The following is a 20,965-nucleotide window of genomic DNA, read 5'->3' on the forward strand; positions in this document are numbered from 1 at the left end:
GTTGGAGAGTTATATATTTATTATCAACTGGTCGAGTCAGTGGATTTCTGAATATCATAATTTTGTCTTATCTGAGTTTAGGTGTATGGAGTTTTTCGTGGGCCAATCTGTGATCAGATTTATGTCTTGCAGCATATTTGTTAGGGCTATGTTTGTGTTATTATGGATTTATATTATCGCTGTATAATCTGCGTATTGGAATATTTTACCTTTGAGAGGTAGCTGATTAATATCGTGCGTGTAAATGTCGAATAGATTTGGGGAGAGCACAGCTCGTTGTGGCACTCCACAGGTTACTGGTAGCTCTCTACTTCGGTTTGATCCGCTATCGAATCAAACCGAAGTAGAGAGCTACCAAAAATTGAAAGCTGATATGCTTTCAATTTTGGAGGTAGTTTGTAAACCACCTGTGCAGACGCCCATGTTACAAAAACATGCCTCAGTTTTTGTAACAAGGTTTGATATGTGAGTCTATCGAATGCTTTAGTTAGATCAATAAAGCCTACCATGGAAATTTTCTTTTTGTCTAAGGCTGTATTAATTGCGTTTGTAATTAATACTGTCTGTAAAGTCTTCCAAGAGAGATGTTGTTCCCTTATTTTTCTGAAAACCATATTGTGTTTTGGGGATAATATGAAAGATATCAGTGTATGCTGTGAGTTTCTTCAGTATGATCCGCTCCATAATTTGATTGATAATTGGTAATGTTGCTATAGGTCTGTAATTGCTGATTAAATTTCTTTTTCCATTTTGTATATGGGTGTGATTATGGCGGTCTTTAGCATACTTGGTATCTGTCCTGTTTTAAATATTTTGTTTATTAATGTTAGTAGGATGGGACCTAAGTTAGTTGCATGTTACTTGATATCCTTAGGTGTTATACTCAATTCCTGGGCCTTTGATTGTTTTGATTTGATGTATTGCAGAGAGAAGTTCTGCTTCTTTTATGGTTGGAAACCATAATGTCTGTTTTGATTGTGGTCCAAATGGAGGTTCACGTTTTGTGATTGGGGGAATATTTCTGTGCAGTTCTTGGAAGAAGTCTGCAAAGTATTGGTTAAAGTAATTTGCTAGTTGTTGGATAGGTTTTGCGTCTTTCATGAAGCTGTATTTTATGGTTTTGGAGGGGGGCTGTGTTAGGAGTACAATCTCGCATCTCGTTGATCAGCTGCCAGGTTTGTTTCATGTTGTTTTGTGCAAAGGTTAATTTGTCTGTGTACTGGTTTCTTTTTGCATTTCTTATTTGTGTTGTAAGGCGATTCCTTGTTATCTTATATTCAGTTTTTAAAGCTGTGTTATTTGGATATCGCTTTAATTCTTTCCATAAAGCGTCCTTTCTTTGTATTCTAGAATTAAGTTTTGTGTTATCGATAACTTTGGGTTGTTTTTGAGCGAATTCCGACTTTCTTTGTAGCTTTCTTATATATTTCCTCCAGTGTGAAAATGCTGTTGTATAAGATATCTGCTGAATCTGATGCCAGGTGTTCCTAGTCTGTTCTTCTTATTTCGTGGTTGACTATTTCTTCGTCTATTATTGTTTTCTGTCGCTTTTCTTCTGTGGGAAATTGCATGGATATTGTCTTGGTGTGCAGTTTTAGAGCCATGAAATAATGATCTGCTACTTTGCACTTTATGACTGATGATGTGTAACTGTTTGGTGGTGCTCAGACGTTTATATGATCTAGGCAGGAAGCAGTGATAGTATTTCCGAATATTTCTTCTCTAGTAGATGATGTTATTGTCGGTATTAGATTAAACATGGATAGCGTGTCTAGGTATTGTACAGTGTTGTTCTAGTTTTCGTTTGCAATATTTATGTTTATGCCGCCGATTATCATTAGGTATTCAGTTGAGCATATTTCTTGGCGTAAAAGCCAGCAATTGAGTTCGTGCAAAGAATTTTATCATGTTTACGTTAGGTGGCCTGTAAATAGCATTTTGTATTATGGGATGTTGTCTGTTTGTTGCATTAGTGATTTCGAGGCAAAGGGGTTCTGCATGCTCCATTTGATAGGCAGTTTCTTTTGCTATTAATTTATGTTCGATAAATATTAATATTCCACCCCCTTTTTGTTTGGCGGCATCGTCTATGTTGTTGGAAGCCTGGAATTTGGAAAGCAGTCGCTTCGTCATTATTTATGGATACTTCTATAAGAATCATTATATCAATAATATCAGTGTAATTCCTCAGATAAGCCTGTAACAATATCCAATGTTTTAGGATGCTTCTGATGTTAATATGCAAGATTGAGAGTCCTCTCGGTTGTACTATGTGTTGTTTCCATGCATCAAGCGAGTCGAAAGTAGAATTGCTGTTGTATTCTGGTGTGATTACATCTAACTGATGGTTCACATTCATTTTTGTTGTGTTGAGGTCTTCTTTTTGAACTAAATTGGAGTCTTTTATTTCACTCTGGCAGCATATCTATGTCTTCCGAGGATTTTTATTTGTATAGACTTTGAAGTTTGTGACTTTCTCAAGAGTAACTTGCCGTCTTTGATCCACAAAAATTGATAATTTGTTTCTGTTTTTGCTCTTCTTGCTTGGTATATCAGATTCTGATTTAAAGTTGTTAAATACTGAGAGAGAGAAAAAGAGTATTGTGCTGTCTTGCGTTGCGTTTAAGTAATAATAATAATAATTATAATAATAATAATAATAAAAATAATAATAATAATTTATTACAGATGATACATACATTACATAGTTTTGATTACGTATGATACAACATTACATATTACATGTAAAAGAACATTACTTACATTGGTTTACGTATGATACAATATTATGTACATTTCTTTATATTTAATACATTCATATGTATTCTGATAATAATTTTTTTCGCAATAATAATTATAATACTTTATAACATGTGATACACACATTACATACTTATCATTACATATGATACAACATTACATACATTTGCTTACATGTGATACGTACATTACATGCATTTCATTACAGATACATTTATTTTTTTTGAATTTATTTATTTTATTTTTTATCTTGGATGGGATGAGATGTATTTTCTCAGCTTTCATCCTCGAAGCTTATTTCTGAGCTAATCTGAGGATGACACCAGTTATTATTTATTGGTTTATTTGCTGTGTTGGGAAGCTATGAAATCAAATCAATGTTTAATTGCCTTGATTTCCACTTCACTGAGAAATTCGCACACGCACGCACGAACGCACGCACGCACGCACACACACACAATAGTGGATGTTGGATGGTTACATTTTTGTTATCAACTGGTCGAGTCAGTGGATTTCTGAATATTATTAATTTTGTCTTATCTGAGACAAAATTAATAATAGTGTATGGAGTTTTTTGTGGGCCAGTCTGTGATCAGATTTATGTCTTGTTGCATATTTGTTAGGGCTATGTTTGTGTTATTATGGATGGATATTATAGCTGTATCGTCAGCGTATTCGAATATCTTACCTTTGAGTGGTAGCTGATTAATATCGTGCGTGTAAATTTTGAATAGATTTGGGGAGAGTACAGCTCGTTGTGGCACTCCACAGGTTACTGGTAGCTCTCTACTTCGGTTTGATCCAAAAGCGGTGATATGCTTTCAATTTTGGAGGTAGTTTGTAAACCACCTGTGCAGAGGCCCATGTTACAAAGACATGCCTCAGTTTTTGTAACAAGGTTTGATGTGTGAGTGTATCGAATACTTTAGTTAGATCAATGAAGCCTACCATGGAAATTTTCTTTTTGTCTAAGGCTGTATTAATTGCGTTTGTAATTAATACTGCCTGTAAAGTCTTCCAAGAGAGATGTTGTTCCCTTATTTTTCTGAAAACCATATTGTGTTTTTGGGATAATATGAAAGATATCAGTGTATGCTGTGAGTTTCTTCAGTATGATCCGCTCCATAATTTGATTGATAATTGGTAATGTTGCTAAGGTCTGTAATTGCTGCTTAAATTTCTTTTTCCATTTTGTATATGGGTGTGATTATGGCGGTCTTTAGCATACTTGGTATCTGTCCTGTTTTAAATATTTTGTTTATTAATGTTAGTAGGATGGGGGCTGCTGTCGAGGCTAGCTGGTGAACGGACGTGCTATCGGAGAGCTCCTGAGAGATTTGTGTTTTTTGTTGATTTATTGGTGTTTTGGATTCAATTTAATCGACTAAAGTGTTTAATTTTGGTATATTATTGGAGCCTTATTAGCGTGGTTAGTGTACTAAAGTGTTTTATAACATAATCTATGCCGGGAAGTCGCCGCTAGATGAATTCGTAATGAGTAGTGTTCGTGCAAGCTCCAGATAAGATAAGTATCATTTTCAGTTATCGATACAAATTACTTAATATTGTGTAGTTTTGTTTTGTTTGCCTTGCGTATTTTAGTGCGTCTATTTTTGGTGTGTTATAACGTATAATTTGACAAAACACGTTACAGATAACTATGGCACCTGTGCGAAGGAAAATGGCGGCCAGTAATGAAGGTTCGCCATCGTTATCAAAGAACGGTAGCATAAAAGAAATGAGTCAGTGTACTAGCTGTGAAATGTACGCTTTGCGGAGTGCGGTCGGAGTGTGGTTAGATGATAATAAAGGATTGAATGTGTGTAGAAAATGTAGGGAGAATGCGGAATTGAAGTGTATTTGGGATCGTGAGTGTGATATTTTTGTCAACCTTCAGAATGAAGGAAATAGGGATATGACAAGAAACGGCAAGGTTGTACATGAAAATTGTGAGAGTGTGAATGATAGTATAAATGGTTTCTCAGAGAACAAAAAAGATGAGATAGATGCATTGAGTGAGTCGCGTTGTTTAATAGTGCGATAGAAAGAGCAAAACAGCAGCTAGAGTGCATGAACAAAAGTAGACTGAATGAACCAACCAATAATAAAAGGTATGACAGGAAAAATAGACGTATGAATGTGAACATGAACAAAATGAAGGATAGAGTGCTGTATGGAGACTCGTTAGTACAAGGTGTGTTAGTAGAGGATTTGACAAAATCGTACCAACCTGGTGCGACCATAAAGGTCGTAACTGCGTCTATTAGAGAGCAAAAGGAAAGGGTGAAAGAAATGATTGTTGTGGCAGGTACGAATGATTTGAAAGGAGATAAAATGGAAATGACAGAAGACCTGAATGAATTGTTTGAGGTAGCAAAAGAAAAGAGTGAGAGAGTTAGAATGATTAGTCTTTTGCCACGGTATGACAGTGAAATGTTTAAAAGGAGGGCTATAATTGCAAATGACTTTATGCGTGGGTTATGTATGACGAGTGGTGTGGAATTTGTGGATGTGTGGAGTGAGTTTGATGGGCGAAAGGATCTATATAAGATGGATGGCTTGCATTTGAATGGTTACGGTGTAAGAAGACTTGAGAAAGTGTTGCTGAATGTAGTGGATGTGCAAATTCAGGGAAACTAGATTTGTTAGGGGGGGGGAGTAGAGATACAGTCCTTATGGAGGCAGTTGAATGTAAGAATGAATATAATATGCCAGAGCAAATAAGGACAACATATCTGAGTGGGATAGTTAATATAAGGCATCAAGGTAGGGTTGGGGCTAATGGGGGTTTTAAATTCATGTACACTAATGCTAGGAGTATTAGGAACAAGAAGGAAGAGTTTTTGGCCATGGTTGGCACTTCCAGACCACAGGTTATAGATATTAGTGAAACATGGCTGACAGTAGATGATATAACTAGTGGGATTGAATGTGATGGGTATAGTGTGTTCAGGAATGACAGAGAGAATAAAATGGGGGTAGGAGTATTGTTGATGATAGCTGATGAGCTCCAGCCAAGGAGAATAGAAGTTGAATTGCAGGATAGAGAAAAGAGCACATTTGAGGCCATTTGGTGTGAGATTGTGGCTAGCAGAACTAAATATACAATTGGGTGCTGCTATAGACCAGGTGATGGAAAAGATGGTGGTGACAGTATGCACAAGCAAATAGAAGAAATGGGTGGAAGGAGGGTGATTATTATGGGAGATTTCAACTATGGTCGCATTGATTGGAGTGAGGAGAGGACACACGGGAGGAAGGAACTGGATTTTATGCGGTTATTAAGGGATAACTATCTGCGACAGCATGTAATGGAAAATACTAGGGGTCAGAGAGTGCTTGACCTAGTAATTACATCTGAGGATTTGGCTGTAACAAATATGACCACATTGCCACCAATCGGTGAGAGTGATCATAGGGTCTTAACTTGGGATGTGGCTAAAGGTTTAGAATTTTCAATTAAGACAGGGTACATGTGGAATTATCGGGCTGGAAAGTATGACAACTTTAGGAGTTTGATTGGTTCAGTGACATGGCATGTACAACTGCAAGGACTAGAAGTTGATAGTGCATGGGAGGTAGTTAAGAAGTGCTTGCATGAAGCAATGGCTGACTGTATACCTAGAGTCCGAATAATAAATCAAGTAGGGGTTAAATGGATGAATAACACCATTAAGCTTGAGTTGCAAAAAAAGAAACAACTATGGAGGGAATTTAAGGAGAAGGGTGACCGGTAGGCACATGAACGGTATAAAGCGCAAGCCAGAAGGGTGACGAGTGTGGTAAGAAAAGCAAAAAAGGATTACGAAAGAACATTGGCCATGCAGGCTAAAGAGAATCCTAAACAGTTTTTTAGATATGTAGCAAGTAAAAGGAAAAATGTACATGGCAAATTGATTTTAAAGAATGCCGATGGTAGGGAGGTAACTGAATCAGTTGAGATAGTTGAGTTACTGAGTGAGCACTTTGCAAAAGTATATCATCCAGGTGGTGACATTGCAGAAACGAATAAACCAGTAGATTATACGGGAATTGTGGTTAATGAAGTGGAGGTGAGTAGTCTATTGCATAACCTCACTGTCAATACATCTGTGGGATTGGATGGTATACCAGCTCGTGTTGTACGAGAAGCAGCTAAAGAATTGTCAGTACCCTTGACCATTTTGTTTAATTTGAGTCTCGGGTCTGGGTTAGTCCCGAGCGGGTGGAAAGAGGGGAAAATAGTTCCACTGCATAAAGGTGGTTCCAAGACTGCTGTTGTATATTACCGACCGATTAGCATATCAGGAATCATTGTCAAGGTCTTAGAGAAAATAGTCAAGAGGAAAATACAAGATTGGATAGAAGAAAATGGGATAGTGTATCGGGGACAGCATGGTTTTGTGAAGGGTAGGTCATGCCTCAGTAACTTGCTCACGTATTATAACACAGTGAGGGCTGAACTGGATAAGGGTAATGGGTTTACGGTGATTCTACTGGACCTTGCCAAGGCCTTTGACAGGATTCCACATGGAATTCTAATCAGTAAATTGCAGCATATGGGAATGGACATAGGGTTGGTGAGATGGATAGGAGGGTGGTTGACGGAGAGATATCAGAGAGTGGTTTACTCGGGAGTAGAGTCCACAAGACGGCCTGTGACTAGTGGTGTGCCACAAGGATCTGTTCTTGGACCACTGCTGTTTAATTTGTTCATAAATGATATAGGAAATGATCTGAGAGGAACAGTTCATTTGTTTGCGGATGATGCGAAGTTGGGTAGGGCAATAGTGAATGCAGATGACGTCAAAATTTTGCAGGATGATTTGGATAGATTGGAGGTCTGGGCTAAGGAGAATGGATGTCAGTTTAATGTGGCAAAATGTATGGTTATGCATTTTGGGGTGAAAAGATTGGCGGCAGTTTACTGCATTGGTGGAACCCTGCTCCAGGAAATTGATGAGGCACGAGATTTAGGAGTGTTGGTAGATAAAGAATTGAAATTTAGGGGGCACATTGCAAAAGTGACCAAAACAGCTCATCAAATCACTTGGTTGCTGAAGAATACGTTGACAAGCAGAGACAAGCAGGTTATTGTTCCTCTGTATCGAGCCTTGAGAAGACCCCATCTAGACTACTGTGCTCAGATTTGGTCTCCTAAGTTTCTTCTTGATGGGGAGGAGGTGGAGAGGATCCAGAGGCGAGTGACCAAGATGATAGCAGGTCTGTGGAATGAACCGTATGAGAACAGGTTGAGGATTTGTGGGTTGCAAAAATTGGTTGATAGGCGGAGGAGGGGAGATATGATTGAGACATTCAAATTACTGAAGGGTTTCTATAAAATTAATTCAGAAGATATTTTTGAGAACAGGGCTGGTTGTGGGAGGACTAGGGGACATCCATGGAAACTGGGCAAACGTGTGGTTAGTAAAGGTGTTAGAGCTGGGTTCTTTACTTTTAGAGTAGTGAATGAGTGGAATGCTCTCCCTGAGTCTGTGGTGGATGCTGTGACAGTGAATGAGTTTAAGGCGAGGTATGATAGATACTGTATGCATGTCAAATAGTTGTGATGAATATGATTTGGGGCCTCCCTCGATGAGTCTAATGACTCCCTAGAGTTGCCCGTAATAATAGTAATAATAGTAATAGTAATAGGATAGGACCTAAGCTAGTTGCATGTTACTTGATATCCTTAGGTGTTATATCAATTCCTGGGCCTTTGTTTGTTTTGATTTGATGTATTACAGAGAGTAATTCTGCTTCTTTTATGGTTGGAAACCATAATGTCTGTTTTGATTGTGGTCCAAATGGAGGTTCACGTTTTGTGATTGGGGGAATATTTCTGTGCATTTCTTGGATGAAGTCTGCAAAGTATTGGTTAAAGTAATTTGCTAGTTGTTGGATATGTTTTGCGTCTTTCATGAAGCTGTCTTTTATGGTTTCAAAGGCGATGGTATTCAGGGCACAATCTAGCATCTCATTGATCAGCTGCCAGATTTGTTTCATGTTGTTTTGTGCAGCGGTTAGTTTGTCTCTGTAGGAGTTTCTTTTTACATTTCTGATTTGTGTTGTAAAGCGATTCCTTGTCATCTTATATTCAATTTTTAAAGCTGTGTTATTTGGATATCGCTTTAATTTTTTCCATAACGCATCCTTTCTGTGTATTTCTCGGATTAAGTTTTGTGTTATCCAAGGATTTCGTGTTTGTTTTTGAAGGAATTCTGACTTTGTTTGCCGCTTTCTTATATATTTCCTCCAGTGTGAGTTTAATGTTGTTGTATAAGATATCTGTTGAATCTGACGCCAGGTGTTCCCAGTCTGTTTTTCTTATTTCGTGGTTGACTATTTCTTTGTCTATTATTGTTTTCTGTCGTTTTTCTTCTGTGTGAAATTGCATGGATATTGTCTTAGTGTGCAGGTTTAGGGCCTTGAAGTAATGGTCATCTGCTTTGCAATTTACGACTGATGCAGAGTAACAGTTGGAAGCAATATGTCAATAATATCATTGTTTGGTGGTGCGTGGACGTTTATGTGATCTAGTCAGGAGGCAGTAATAGTATTAGAGAATATTTCTTCTCTAGTACATGATGTTATTGTTGGTATTAGATTATACATGGATAGCGTGTCTAGGTATTGTACAGTGTTGGTCTGGTTTTCATTTGCAATATTTATATTTATGTAGCCAATTATCATTAGGTATTCGGTTGAGCATAATTCTTGGTGTGAAAGCCAGCAATTGAGTTCGTGTAAGAAATTTATCATTTTTAGGTTTGGTGGTCAGTAAATAGCATTTCGTATTATGGGATGCTGTCTATTGGTGGTATTAGTGATTTCGAGGCAAAGGGTTTCAGCATGCTGAAACCCTTTGCCTCGAAATCACTAATACCACCTTTTGCTATTAATTTATGTTTGATAAATATTAATATTTCACCCCCTCGTTTTGTTTGGCAGTATGATCTCTGTTGTTTGAGGCATGGAATTTCGAAAGCAGTCGCTTCGTCATTAGTTATGGATACGTCTGTTGGAATCAATATATCAATAATATCAGTTTAATTCCTCAGATAAGCCTGTAACAATATCCCATGTTTTCTGATTCTTCTGATGTTAATATGCAAGATTGAGAGACCTCTCGCTTGTACTATGTGTTGTTTCCATGCATCAAGTGATTTGAAAGTACAATTCCGGATGTAATCTGGTATAATTTCATCTATCTGATGGTTCGCATTCATTTTTGTTGTGTTGAGCTCTTCTTTTTGAAGTAAGTTGGAGCCTTTTGTTTTGCTCTGGCAACCTATCTATATCTTCTGAGCTTTTTATTTGTATAGACTTTGAGGTCTGTGACTTTCTCAAGAATATTTTGCCGTCTTTGATCCACAAAAATTGATAAAAACTGTTTTTTCTTTTCTTGCTTGGTTCAAAAGATTCTGACTGAAAGGTGTTAAATACTCAGATAGAAAGATTAGCATATTGTCTTGTGAGGCATTTAAATCCTTGACAACTGGTTTTTTCAGTCTGCTAGCTTTTATGAGATCATCTTTTGTAGCCTTGCTTGTCAGACGGATTATGACTGGTGTGGGTCGTGGCAAGCCTTGTTTTTTGTTTTTCCTTGGAATCCGATTTATGGTCTGAATATCATTATGCTGTAGGGGATGTAAATTGCAAGGCCTAACTTTAAAAGTACATCTCTGAGATTTTCTGTGGATTCAGTTTCTGAAAGGCCATTTATGATAAGGTCTTCTTTATGTTGTTTTTGGTTTAAAACTTCGTATTGTAGTTTTTGGGAATTAAATTCTTGACGGAGTTCTGGAGTGTCTTTTATCAATATGTATTGCCTGTCAGTTAGTGTGTTAATGTCTTTTACCATTTGTAAAACTTCTTTGACTTTTGCATTATTAAATTTAACAAACTCTTCATATTCGCGAATTTTTTCTGTTATTTGTTTATTCTGTTTATCAAAGAGTTTTTGGACAAGGTCTTCTAAGCTGGCTTTTACATTCTCTAAACCTGTTTCTAGAAATAAATTTACAGAATTTAAATTATACGACTCACTGGTATTTTTTTTGTCTGTTCAGTTCATCATCCGATTCTGCCTCCGGCATAATCAGTTGCATCGTGGGTGGCGGCATTTCTTTGTTCTCTCTGCAGTATAGGCATTTCCATTCCTCTCGTTTGGCATTGGATTTGCGTTTCCATGTTGTTTCTGAAATTCTGGAACATGTAAAGTGAGGATTCCTGAGGCATTTCCTGCAGGTTATATGACTTCCGTCGGACGATAATTCCTGCAGGCACTTGTTGCACTTCATGACTCACCTGTTTATCCCTTGGACAACTGTAAAGATGTTAACATCCTTTGTTCTATGCTCGTTAGTGACCACGGTGAACTCTGCTCAATTTTCAGCACAATCAAAATTTGGGTTCCACTTGGCCGATTGCGATGAATTATATATCACTGTCTTCAGCGTGACAAGTAGAGTTACTGTGTGACACTTTTAAATTAATAACAGGAGTTTGAACCACATTAAAGTATAAAAAAAACTGGACCAGCGACCATGCAACCGTTCATATGCCTGCACAGCGCCCTCTCATATATAATAATATATTAGAGGGCGTAATACTACTACTACTACTACTAATAATAATAATATGGTCAGCCTGGCTGGCCGAGTGGATAGCGTATCCATTCTCCAGCCAGAATGTTGCAGGTAGGAATCCCACCATGGGCATGGATGTTTGTGATTGTCTGTGGAAATCCTAGTGACGATAGTCGGCGGTAGATGGCGCTGGTGCAGTTGTGGTTAGTTGGTATATTGAGTGGTGGAGACAGAGTTGTAGAGCAGGTACCCTGCCTCGATAAGTCTTTGGACTCCCTGGGGGTGTCACGTAATAATAATAATAATAATAAATATACTTGGGTGTGACACTTAATGGTGGGTTAAGAAAGAAAAGTTTCTGTAAACACTGCTTGATACAATGAGACTTTTCAAATACTATATATGTAGATCAGTAAAAAGAGCTGCATGGATCATGGAGAAATGACAGAGAAAGTTGATTCCAGGAGATAATCTCAATTACGTTCTGTTTCATGTTTCACAAATTATCTCTGCTTCATCAAAACAGACAAGACTAAACTGAATGAACACTACTTGGAAATAATTCAAAGCAGACCTCTTTGGAGAAGGTGTATTGTGCCATGTAAACGAGTCACCTTTTTATAGTCGTTATAAATTGGAGGAATATGATTCCTTCCAAGTCAGCACAACTGTGTCTGGATGACTGCGAGAAGGGAACTGACGGAGTTTGAAAGAGACGTTACGAGTTGATATCATGTTGCAGGCCTATCTCTTCGCTAAATTGCTGACAAATTGGGCCATCCCAGGTCAACCATCAGTGAAACCATATTGAGATGGAAATGCAAGGAGTCAATTGCAAGTGCTACCCGCAGTGGACGATCTACCACACTCACCGAACCTGACCGTAAGGATAATATGCCAAAATCGTCATTTGTGCCTGCGACACATTGAATGCGGAGTTCCGGGCATGAACTGAAATACGAACCTGCGCAAAATCATTCAGAACCAAGGCTCACAACATGGGTTTCCATGGTAGGACCACAATATGCAAGCCCCACATTACCCGATCCAATACGCAGAATCGTCTTCAGAGGTGCAAAGAGCATGTACGTTTAAACGTGGAAATTTGGAAAGCTGTGGCGAGAATCATGTTACACCCTCTACCGAGCAAATGGTTGGGTGTGGGTGTGCCATGTGGCGGATGAAAGATGAAGGTCTCCTACCAAAGTGCGTAACCCCAACTATGAAATTTGGAGGTGGCGGTGTGATAGTTGGTCTTGTTATTCCTTGTTTGGTCCCCAAACCTCTGTTTGTGGCGCCACAAATATTGTATTCTGAGAGGTATCTAAATACTTTGGACAATGCAATGTGTTGTCTACTTTATGTAGTTTCTACGGAACTGACCATTGTCTCTTTCAGCAAGGCAATGCATCGTGTTATAAGGCTGCTGCAGCTGCGTGGTTTGTGGATATGAACGTCACCACACTTGACTGGTCTCTAAAGAGTCCTGATCTCAGGACCGTATTGAACATCTGTGAGATTAACTGGAGCATCAGGTGAAGTCAAGAGACGTTCTCTCCACAACAGTCGAGGGCCTCATTACATTCTTCCGGCAGGCATGGTCCAAAATTCCCATTGATCGCTATAGTACGCTTGTGGAAAGTATACCCTGTACGATTGCTGCAGTGATCCTGGCGAAAGGAGGTCCTACCTCTTATTAAAGCTGTTTGCTCACATTATGATATCCGTTCACTTCTTTCCAAACAGCGTATAGATCAGTGGTGATCAAATTTCGGCTCTCGAGGAATTTTTGTTTTTGCGTTGTTTATTAAAAAAGAGGAATATTCATGATGCATAAATGACACACACACACACACACACACACACACACACACACACACACACACACACACACACACACACACACACACACACACACACACACACACACACACACACACACACACACACACACACACACACCTTTGGTTGGAAAGACCCGGGTTCGAGTCTCGTTTATGACCTGATAAACCCTTATCAGATATTTTCAATCAAACAATGAAATGGTAAGTTATCCGGTCATTTGATTGTTTTGAAATTTGAAAAGTTCTCCACCTGTGAGGTGGAGGGGTTTTCTTTCCGGAAACATGGATTTTATTCCCTTAAAACAGGCAAATCTTCCCAATGAACACACACTCCCGCAATAAGAATTCACCAATCTATTCCGTAGGATTGGAGGCCCTCCGTAGTTTGGTTGGCAGATGACCCCAGGTTAGGAAGACCTGGGTTTTCTCAGTTTAGAATGCGAATCCAGGTCGAAGACCTTCTATAAGGTCTTTTCAGCTGAAAGTGACGCATCTAGCCTCGTGATGGATGAAGGGTTGTTTTTTTTTCCTGACTCTCAGGTTTTTCGTGCAAAATACGCAAATCGGCTAGAAGAACAAACGTAATTTATAGACATCATAAACTGACCTCATAGCCTTAGATCAGGGATGCACAAACTTGTTAAGGCCGAGGGTCGCATAGTTCCACTGTTACTTATGGGAGGGCCGCCAAAAAAAAAAAAAAATTGAAAGTTATCTACCATATATTGTTTATTTTATTTATACCTATCATAATTGTTACAAAAAAGGTAATAAAAAGTAATTGAATTCAATTTTATGCGTGACATTGCATTGATTTGATTTGACAATTGTTTTGATATTTGGTTCGAGTTTTGTAGTAGCCAACCGCAAATTGATTTTAAATTTTCATCAGTCAAGCGGTTCCTATTTTTCGATTTGTTAATATTTATGACAGAAAAAGTTTGTTCACAAATATATGTTGAGCCAAAGAGGCTTGCACATTTTAATGCATTATCTAGCAACCATTTATACTTGTTTTTATCGACACAACGATATAAGTTTAATAAATTGTCTTCGTTAAATATATTTCGCAGGCTCTCGTAGTTTTGAATGTCGATGAGTTCAAGCTGTGCTAATTCGGGTGCATTTTCGGGCAAATGGCAAAAAGATTGCTAAATAAATCTAGAAACGGTTTTACTTTTTTAAAATCAGAAAACCGATCTTTGAAGGCTGATATCAATTTATCAATCTTTTCAACATACACAGTTTTGAAGTTGACATTGAACTTTTCAGAAACCTTCTTATAATTAGAAAAATGGATGTAATTCCCCGACTTCAGTTGGATTTGAAATAGATTTAACTTGCACTGAAAAGACAAACTGTGGCCGTAAAGTTGAGTAACCAATTGATCTTTGCCCTGAAGTCGGGTATTTAACGTATTTAAATGATTAGTAATGTCAACCAGAAAGGCTAAGTCACATAACCAATCCGGATTTTTTATGTCAGGGACGTTTTTGTTTTTTTCAGTCATGAAGATTTCAATTTCATCCATTAAATTTAGGAACCGCTCCAACGTTTGTCCGCGACTTAGCCACCTCACTTCTGTGTAAAAAATTAAGTCACCATATTCACTTTCAATGTCTTCATGAAACGTTTTTAAATTTTATAAAATTTAAAAAAGTTTCATGAAGACTGGATTTTATAAAATTAATTGTTGAAACCACAACTTTCAATGACATGTTCAAATCCAAGTTTCTTAGGGCACAAGCTCTCCTGGTGGATTATACAGTGCAATTGTATCAACTCATCGTCGTGCCGTCCCAAATGCTGTTTCAATAATGTTACCAATCCAGAATTAGCTCCTATCATGGAAGGAGCTCCGTCAGTCGTGATACCTGATAATTTTGTCATATCTAAATCAATTTTGGAACACTGTTCCAAAAGCCCACTGAACATGTCATTACCTTTCGCTTGATCTGACAATGAACTCATTCCAATCAGCTCCTCACTTACCTCAAACTCTTGCGTTATTCCACGTGCAAATATTAACAACTGGGCTGTGGAAGTAATGTCAGTTGATTCATCAATAGCTAATGAAAAATAGGCAATTTTTTTTGAATAAGATGTTAATTGGTCCTTTACATTTTCCACATTGCAGTAATTCTTCTTTGCACAGTCATCCTGTTTAACTGAATTTTCTCAACATTTTTGGCTGATTCAGGACAAATTTTTTTAGCAGCTATCTCAAGGCAATCTTTAACGAAATCTCCGTCTGAAAATGGTCGGCACCTTTTTACTATAAGGCGAGATATTTCAAAACTTATTTCTGTTGCGATTTCGAATCTTTAATAGGTTTTGTAAACATCACTTGCTGACCTGTCAATTCTCGTTTCAAAAATGAAATCTTTTGTTTACGTAGTTCTTCGGGTAGATATGAAAATGTAGAAAGCAGACTTTCATAGTGTCTCCTTATATTATTAAACGACTGCACAAAACCATATTTTTCGGTCCAGCTATCCTGAAACTGCCGTTTTTCATCCTGTAGTTTGCGTTTCCTACTTGGCCCTGCTTTATCCATTGTAGAATTAATTTTTTACCGTTTCCTAAGGGTGATAATTAATTGTAGCAACCGCACCTACGAAAACAAAATACTCATATGACAAATACACGAATTATAAAATTTGTTAACATTATTACTAACCGATTATCGTAAGTAGACATGCAATCGTGACGTCACAGCTACTTTGCTTTGCGCATGTACCATTTTTAAAAATTACCTATCGTGTAACTTGTTAAAGTTAAAATAATACATGGTGAGGCGGGCAGCCAGCAAATCAACGGAGGGTCGTATACGGCCCACGGTCTGTGCATCCCTACCTTAGATGCTTCAATTGTAATTCAATACAACACAGCCCAATTGACATCTTTGTTTGCATGTGATGGCCTACTTGGATCAATCAGATCTGAGTGCGTGTTAACGGAGACACCTGCATCACACTCTGCATTTGTTGTCAACTGTGCGGAACAATTGTTAATTGCCTAATTGTCATTGTCTTTAAATAAATATCAATTAAAATAACAATTTCAGAGAGTTTAGAACTCTTGTTATAATAGAGACGTCAGTAATGTATAAAACTATAATTTTTAGTCTATAAAAAGTAATCATACAAAATGATTATACAGAGTCGTATTATAGCGTAAGAAAGATAAATCATAAAAATCATTTTAGAGATATTTTATTTACTGTATTTTATTATCATTTTTTTGCATTTCTAATTTTGCGAATCACTTCTCTTTAACACGCATCTGCAGCCGGTAATTGTCATTAATATTCAACACTTCAAACAAACTGGAAAAAATATTTGCAGAGTAAAAAGGACAATGACACTTTGTTGTTTGTAGGACTTGGGTGAGGTTCTTCACCTCTTCACAAAACTGGCTTGGCTCGTTCCGGTCGTATAATAGATCTTAACTAAAACTTTCCCTCGTAACCTTGGTTTTACTTCCTGTAGCCTGAGTGGATTGATAATGATCAGTCAAGTTTCCGCTGAATCCAACGCTTAAAATTCTTCTAGGAACCTAAATCATAATTAAATATTTTGTAATTTTTTTGCGTTAGAAGTAGATTAGAGGTAATGAGCTGTAACAATAATTTAATAATTTTATAGCATATCAGAATATTTGTTTACTGTTTAACACGTTCATTGCCAATCACGCGATATCGCGCGATGCGAGGTCTCACCAAACGGCCGATCACGCGTTATCGCGTGGACGTCGCTAACTAAATAAAAAATGAAAAAAAAATGGCCGCCACACGAAATTCCAATTTACAGCTTGGCAATGAACGATATCCCGCGATCACGCGATGCGAGTTCTCACCAAACGGCCGATCACGCGTTATCGCATGGACGTCGCTAACTAAATAAAAAAATAAAAAAAATTTGGCCACCACACGAAATTCCAATTTTCAGCTTGGCAATGAAAGTGTTAAATAAGCTAAACTGCATTTTTCATTTCGAACCATCCAAATTTCTTATTATAGGTGAGAGAAAATCATCAACCAATTCTTTATAATTACAGGTTTATCATGTCACGTGATGTCACTGTTGCAATGTGTGACAGTTTGTTGAGTCTTTAGCTGAAATGATTTGTTTAACATTGAGGATGCTGTCTACATATCCCTTTAAACTGTATTTCGCATTTTCGTTTTCTTTTTTTTTAATGTGTAGCTCACCCATTAAAGAGTATAAACCTGTTAGTATATGAGTATTGAGGATAGGCTAACTGAAAAAAAGCTTTATCAAGTCTCCATTTAAGTGAAATGGCATCTGCTCGGCTTGGTAGATAGCATCTCTAGTTCGTGTCTCAGAAATCAAATTATTATTAAAAACTAGATAATACGTGATTATTTATTAAGAACAATTTATTATTAGGTCTAGCCACTCACTGATGAGGCCTCAAAAAAGGCTGAAACCGGTCTGGGTGGTGACCTCCCTCCATAATGTAATAACAGCATACTTTTCCTAGGAAATGTGTTTTTACATTATGGATAATACCTAAGAATAGCGATTTGAACTTTACTCACCTTTGCAACGAGTTGCCCGAGATTGTACTACGTACTGGATCACTTGCATTTGCTAATGCTAGTGTTCGCCGATACTTTATAGTTTACTATATTCGGCAAGAAACTCTCTGATTCCTATCTTTGAGTTTCTTATTCGGTTTTAAAACTATGTGGGATTTAATATCCCCTTAATTTTAGTAATTTATTAATCGATTTTCATAGCGAGTATGACTTTATTGCCTTTCTTATTACAGGCACATGAAACTATGGTTGGATTTCAAAGTTCTCAGTTTATCCCAGTTCGTTCAAAATAAGAATCTTTTCAATCTTTTAAAGATGAGAATGTTGTGGAGAAAAACGAGGATAAATCTATTTATGGCTAGCAAATCTAGATATCGATCTCGGTGCAATACACGAAAAATATAGCAGAAATTAATGCTTGGCTAGACAGTCAAGAACTTTTATTTTGAATTAGCTATCTTTTCATTATCTCCTTTTTACATTTTTTTATGTGAATCCCACTTACAAATGACTACAGTACTAGTACTAGCCATTTACAGTGCTAATACTGTGGTCATCTATAGTATTAGTATTGTGGATGAGCGAAGGGTTAGCAAATACACAAATCTTTATATAAACATCAAATATGACACTTTTTAAAGTCACTTCAGATCTGTTCACACATGTCTTCTTGACTGGAGAGTGGGTATGCTAATCACTCAGATCAGCCAATCCGGTATTTGCATTTATAAGCTAATGATCACCCCCCCTCCCTTTTTGCAGTAACTATGACTTCATATGAAGAGACTATTCAAAAATTTTAATTGACATCAAATCGGCTGCGAGCTATATCTGATGCAAATATTTAATAATAGGTAAAAACGGCAGTAATCACAAAACAGCATAATGCAAATTTACGCAAAGATCTCATTTATGAGCTTAATATAATAGATTTCCATCCTTAAACTCAAAAACTGAGAGAATGTTTCCTATTATAACAGAAAATTCAAAATGTACTAATAAGTTAATTATTCAGCACAGCAAACCAAGCAAATAATATGAAATAACTATTGTCATTAACACACCAAAGTGAATCCAATATATAGTTCTTATGAATAAACACTGAATATTGGTTGCATAATGTTGTTTTGTTATGGTTTTGGGTAGGGAATGAACACCTGATTCCCGGAAAAGTCCTTTTTAGGACTTCCAGGGTGACAAATGGCAATGCTAAAGCCAATGAAGTTCTAACTGAGGCTCGGCTATTGCCGTTACCCAGCCATGACTAGAGCTTTTTAGCTCAATAACACTCTATCCATACAGATTTACTTCATTCAGATGACGGGATAAAGAGTCAAGGACTCAGTCCATCGCCCAGTTCTTTTAAGAACTTTAAGAACTTGCATAATGTTAAATAATATAATAATATAATAACAGATTGTTAATGTGGAAGCTGCAGGAGAAGGAAAAAAAATAGCAGATTGTTAACATTTCGTTGAATAATATAACAAATTGTTAATATGCAAAGGCACATTGACTAAATCGTAATCTCGAAAATCTTTTATTTTCAAAGAATCTAGGCAAAATTGCTCTAATCATCGATAGATCTTCATTCTCTTCTCTTCTTCACCCTCGCACTTATCATTCATAGTTGAGTTTATAATTCTAGTAGCAAGGCTTATACGTTGGTCAGACATAACTGGTGATTAGTTTACGGAATTAACAACGCAAATAAAGTATATTAATTAAAGGTAACTTTAATGAATAACTTCTATATTTCGGAAACGTCACATTGCCATCTTCAGGAACATAAAGATATGGTATGTGCACGCAGGCACTAACACAAAGCAAATGAGGAAGAAAGCAAGAAACTAATATTGTTCCTAAAGTCCTAATGGTGCCCTCTAGAGGGCTAATTTGGTAGTCTTGGCAGTTGGGCTGAAATTCTCATAATGTAAGTCTCCCAAATTTGGGGTAGTTTCATGCAGCCAAATTTGTTGAGGTTAGGAACGTTTTTTAGAGCTGCTGAAGATTCTTTGAATAATCTTTCGTATTTAAACTTGCTACGATGAATTATTTTTGTTTTCTTCCAACGAATTTTATGGTGGGTATCTAAGGCATGGTCTGCCAGCCCAGAGCGGCTGTACTGGTGTTGAGTTTATAGTTAGGGATAATTCTTAAGCCTTACGGCAACATGAGTACGGCAGGCTACTGTGATGATTTGCCCTAGATGATGTTTGTATGTGAAATAGAATGAGTTCTACAGTCAATTTTTTCTGAGTCACGCTGCTGTTTCAAAAGTCGAGATTTACTTATATATATATATATATATAAAATGACAAAATAAACAAATCCCATATTATTATAATATATATATATATATATATATACTGTATATATATATATATATATATAGTATATACAGGGTGTTCGGGATAAATTTGACAGTTTCGTAAGGAAAAAGAAAATCTTCTTTGTATCTATTAAATTTAATGAATTGACAAAAAAACATTACAGGCAGAGTTAATTACAATACTATCAACAAGATTTACTCAAAATAACCACCATTAGCATCGATCACAGCTTCAATTCTGCTTCGGAACCTCGAACAAGCTGATGCTACAGTCTCCCTGGGAAGGGCCGCAAAAACTGTTTTAATTTTATCCATTAACTGGGCTTTTGTATTACTGGAAGTGCGATTGGTGTCTTTTTCAACTGCGCCCCATACAAAATAATCCATGGGGTTAAGGTCTGGGGAGTTTGGAGGCCAAACATTTGGACTGGTGAAGTCGTAGAAATTTTCAGACAACCATTTTTGACTTTTCCCAGAGGTGTGGCAAGGGGCCGAATCCTGCTGCCATACATACGGCCTACCATTGGCTACCCTTGTTATCCAGGGCTTGACTACAGTTAGCAACTCCACGAACAAAGCCCGAATTCCAATGCCAGGGTTCTTCAACACCTGTTCCTGCAGATTTGCGAGGAATTCTGCTGTACGAACGCAATCAGATCGTCTGCTAGGGATCTTTCTTCTTGCTACATCCTCGTAGTCACCATTGCAAGTCTCTAGTTCATGCCTGATTGTTTTTACTGTATTCAGGGAGCATTGGGCAGCAGTCGTAATATCCTTATTTTGATGGCGGGCACGAATCATCATGATACAAGTTATTCTCTTCCATGATTCAGGTGGGTTCCAGCTATCCATCCTTTCTGACATCTTGTATATGAATGAAGAAGGGTCCAAACAT

General features: G+C 37.3%; 1 protein-coding gene across 1 annotated transcript in view; it reads left to right on the forward strand.

Moving 5' to 3' along the window:
• Positions 1–244: 244 nt before the first annotated feature.
• LOC150103307 (carboxypeptidase B-like) overlaps positions 245–20,965 on the forward strand; it is a 53,373-nt gene continuing 32,652 nt past the window's right edge. The window contains exon 1 of the mRNA XM_090398440.1: positions 245–465. Coding sequence (XP_090254566.1) covers positions 245–465 — 221 coding nt within the window. The remainder of the gene's footprint in view (positions 466–20,965) is intronic.

Source organism: Typopeltis vanoorti, chromosome 9, assembly GCF_054136105.1.
Source record: "Typopeltis vanoorti isolate ZY-2024b chromosome 9, IOZ_Tvanoo_1.0, whole genome shotgun sequence".
Classification (NCBI taxonomy): domain Eukaryota; kingdom Metazoa; phylum Arthropoda; class Arachnida; order Uropygi; family Thelyphonidae; genus Typopeltis; species Typopeltis vanoorti.